The sequence below is a fragment of the Buceros rhinoceros genome, unplaced genomic scaffold (assembly GCF_000710305.1).
Source record: "Buceros rhinoceros silvestris isolate BGI_N320 unplaced genomic scaffold, ASM71030v1 scaffold12431, whole genome shotgun sequence".
In the NCBI taxonomy this organism is placed as follows: Eukaryota; Metazoa; Chordata; class Aves; order Bucerotiformes; family Bucerotidae; genus Buceros; species Buceros rhinoceros.
The window spans coordinates 43,483-47,901 of NW_010393734.1; the positions used below are offsets into that span (position 1 = coordinate 43,483).

General features: G+C 37.4%; 1 protein-coding gene across 1 annotated transcript in view; it reads left to right on the forward strand.

The window, feature by feature from the left end:
• Positions 1-4,419, forward strand: part of TRPM7 (transient receptor potential cation channel, subfamily M, member 7) — a 36,299-nt gene that overhangs the window by 24,301 nt on the left and 7,579 nt on the right. Inside the window, 3 exon segments of the mRNA XM_010144985.1 lie at positions 1,490-1,566; positions 2,509-2,568; positions 3,921-4,002. Of these exon segments, the coding sequence (XP_010143287.1) occupies positions 1,490-1,566; positions 2,509-2,568; positions 3,921-4,002 (219 nt within the window).

A 4,419-nucleotide genomic window follows, 5' to 3' on the forward strand; every position in this document is an offset into this window, starting at 1 on the left:
CTTAATAATTCTGTCACATAGACAATATTTTTTTCTGATAAAACACTAACCAGTTGTGGAGTATAGCAGTTTGCTGCAATTAGCAGCTCTACAACTTGGTACGGGCATTGTAGACAAACTCTATGGCTCATTACAAAGCTCCTACCTTCTTGTTGCATCAATCAAAAATATTGTCTATTTCTTGACGTAATTACAGAAGACTTCTTAGGCTGGTGGAATCCTGGACAAGTATCTTTGTGGTCTCTGTGTCAGCTGAGGGATCCTCCTATGTTTCTAAACACTGTTATGACTGGGATCTTCCACTGTTGCCTAGGCTAAGGTACCTTTGGACAGTCATTTTGTTTTGGAAGCTTCTGCCTCCCCTCAAGTTTTTGCTTGACAGTAAAAAGATGCGAGTTTTTGGTTAGAGTTACGTACATGTTTCAACAGTAAAACAGTGGCAGATTCATTGCAAAACGCAGGTGTGGGTTTACTAACTGGTTTCTGTGAAGTAGGTGATGCTTGACGTATGCTTAGTAGCAGAAGATCACAATCTGGAACTGTTAGCTCGCCTACAGGGGTGTTGTCTTGCCCCAGTTGTTTAGGGATGTCTCAGTGTTTTCCAAAGGTTTGTTAAGGGTGTAAAAATTTAGATCTTTAGACAACATTTTATTCTACTGCTGTGAAACTCGGAGTTCTAAGAGGTTACCTATGTGCAGTAGCATTTGTAGACTCATGTATGCACAGGAAGAGTATCTGCATGTTTGTACACTCGCTAGCTATTTTTTTATAGTTTCCTCATGGTTTAAAAAAAGAAAACTTTTTATAAATTCAGAAAGCAAGACTAAACAGTAATAATGGGCAGTGGTTGTATAACTCTTCTCTAATCTTTTGATGTACTTCACCACTAATAACTTTGAATACTAACTATACTGATCTTACCGGAGCCAGATTTTTAGTGTATAGTCCTCTGACATCTCCAGCATTTAGAACATACTCTTCATTCTTACATGTTTTACAGAACTTGTGATACTGTGTAGCTTTCCATTGTGAAGCCAAGTAGATTTTCATTCATTATAAAACCACGCGCTTGGTAAAATTCTGAAATGTATTTCTTGCAGCTCGGAGGATGAAGGGTATATTGTAAAAGCTACCCCAAGAAAACTGTCTGCTTTTCCTTCATTTGTCAAATGTACATAAACCCACGGCCATTCAGACTGCCCTGTTCCTTTCATGCGAGGAGCATATGGTGGAGTAACACTTTTAAATGTTAGTTTTACCTTTTAAACCGTGGTAACCCACACCTGAATGCAGGAAAAGCAATAGTTTCATATTAATATTTTGTTATACTGACTTTTCCTTTAGTGTGTCTGTAAAGTCTTATCTAGTGCACACAGAACTCTACATGGTTTGTAACCCTGTGCTATGGTGATGCAAACTATCGGCACGGACAGAGTATTGGCAGTTGCCTTTGGTTTTGAATACTCTTTTTGAATTCCCTGTGTCAAAGGTCACAGAGACAGCATGGAGTTACAGCGGTTTAAAGAGGCAGCAAGCAAAATTAAAGAAAGAAGTGCTGATATTGAGGTGAGCGTGGAAGACTTTCTGCCAAACATGTTAATGGGATCATTTCTTTTTTTTTTTTTTTTTTTTAAAGATGTATTTTCACCCCATTTTTTAAAAAAAAAAAAAAAGCTTTTCTCCAAAACATTTTAAGGGGTTTTTTTTTTTTTTTTTTTTTTTTTTTAAAGATGTATCTTCACATCATGTTTTGAAAAAGTCTAAGAGCAAATATCAAAGAACTTGCAGAATGCAGCCTGGAAGGACTGAGTGTCTGTTTTGTGGTTTAAAAAAAAAAAAAGAAATTCACTAAAAATTCATGCAACCTTTAATTACACTTTAATTACTGTTGCTTCATAATATGATACTAATGAAATATTAAATGAGACATGAGATTACAAAAGCTGAGATGCCTCTAACAATTAAGATAAAATTAGGTATTCTGTAATTAGTGTTTAATTAAATGTTTGACACTCAAATTTCAAGATCAGCATTCAGGAAGATTTCAGTGATATACATGATACTTTATAGAGTAAGATTGTAGTGTATTTGATTTTTAAAAGTGGAAAAACATCGTTCATTATGCTTCCAAAAAGGAAAGGTCATAAACTAAAATTATGTATAACTTTTATTTTCTTAAAGACTGGTAAAAATAACTAAATGGAAGGTGATTAATCATAACAAACCTGTCCTCCAAGTGCTGTAGTATGCATAAAAGAAGCTAGTTTTCTCACTGTAGCTGTTAAGATAACTTAGCAAATACAAGTTACCATTTGCAGTTACCCCTCGCTTGGGGGAGAATCTGGCTTGGGAATTGCCTTATGACCATTTGCAGTGTCAGTGTTCTGCTGAGCTGCTGCTTCTGGACTTCCTGATAAGTAGAGTGTGACCAGAAAGCTGCTTGTGCTTGCAGTTTTGGCAAGGGCTTTCTGGTAATAATGTTTACAATTTGTCTTTTTTTTTTAATAGGAGCAACAGGAAGACTTCAAGAAAGCTATATTGGAGGGCATAGAGACAACTAGACTTCAAGTAAGTAAGGTTTCTGTTGATTAGAGACATTATTTTAACCATGTACCTAATGTATTCTTTACAGTGACGACAGGGAACTCTGTTTTCTTTGATCATTATGTGTAAGTAAACCCTGGTCATGATTTAAAGGAAAAGCCCTCCGAAGCTGTACAGTTGAGCCTTTGTACAAATAACGTTAAGGAGCCATCTAGCTGTAGTTTTAAATAGGTCCAGTGTTTGGTCCTGTTGGGATGGGAATTCCAGTAGCGTTTCCAGACAGTATAGCTGTTCTTAAACGCTTAGGAATAGAGTTATCCCATCTTAACTGGGGGGACTTGTTGATCCTTACCTTTCACGAAGGCACTATGGTCACTGATCATAAGATGCTGAAGATGTATTCTGAACATTGAAATGCATACAGACCTATGAGTGGGTTTTCAGAAGACGTTTTCAGCAGGTGCATTCTGTGTGTGGCATTCCGTTATTCATGTCTGTCTTGTGTGTATACACACACACTTATACACACATTTCTCAAGAAGGAAGGGTGAAAAAGGGTGGTAAGAGTTTCCAAACTGTTACAAACCTTGGAATCAAAAGCAGGGCATATCATTCCAAATTCTATTTTATTATTCTTCAAAATTCTGAATTTTTACATTTTGTTCTGGTAACCATTGGAATTAAAAGGCTAGTTGGGAGGAATGTTCCAGCCCTGTGCCAGTTTACCTGTATTTCTAGTTTGTGATGAAACTGCCTTTTTTTTACAAAAGAAGTATTTTGTCAAAAGCTGGCCACCTCAGCAGATATTCAGAAAGTATGTCATTATTATTATTAAGGACATTAAGTACATCCATGAGGAAATGCCATTCATAAACTAGGTTTTTATGAGTCAAGAATTTTGTTCCTATTTTCAGTGGGTTCAAATTGAACATTATTTAGTGCCAGAGCCACGATCTTTAATGAGAATCAATAACTAACAAAGGCATGTGACAGAATAGTTGAACTTGGTGCTTCTAGAGATCCAGTGTAATGTACACTTCTGTAGTCATATTCTGTTGTAATGTTCTCTTTAAGAGAACTCTTTCGGTATGGGTCGGGAGTCTTAATGTGCGCCTGAAAATGTTAGAGCTGATGGTTACTGTGAAGAGCATTTTAACTGAGTTACGCACTCAACTTGTACAGTTTTGTGTAGTGAGGTATTTGAGGTACATCCGGAAGCAAAGACCACACCAAAAACCCCCCAGCAAAACAACAGAATCCTAGATAGTCCTAGAAGACAAAACCGGGCAGATTGTGTACCAGAAGAATAGTAATTGAAAACAATGATGATGATGACTAATATGGGTTGTTTTGGTTGGTGGGGTTTCTTTTTTTAGGGTCTTCCAACTGACTGCAGCCTAAGACAATCCAGTTCTTGTGGTGGGTTTACTGACCCTCTGGCCGTCCATTCGGAACAATGTAAGTGTGTCGTCTGTTCAGGTGACCGAATTTGAACTCTTAAATGTGTTGATAATGCGTATTCTAAGAAGATACAAAGGACACGCAAAAAGCATCTTGAAATATTTTCATGGTTGGTGCTACTTGAATCCGCTCCTATGTCTCATTGGGGATCTTCCAGTCACGCCAGCTTGATTCTGTTAGCTTGTGTTTGCCACTGATGGCTAGAGTGATAAAGAGCTAAGTGATCCAGTCAGGACTGTACTGGGAACTTGTAAAGATCTGGAAGTTGTGGATCAGGCTTTTTTTACCGAGAGCCACATTAAGCTGTCTAGCTGCTCCCTCTCTTAGGGAATAGGTAAGTTACAGTGACACATGGCATTCTTTGTGCAGTTACAAATCTCTTTCCTTCGTAGTATACAGCAAGAGTAGAAGAGC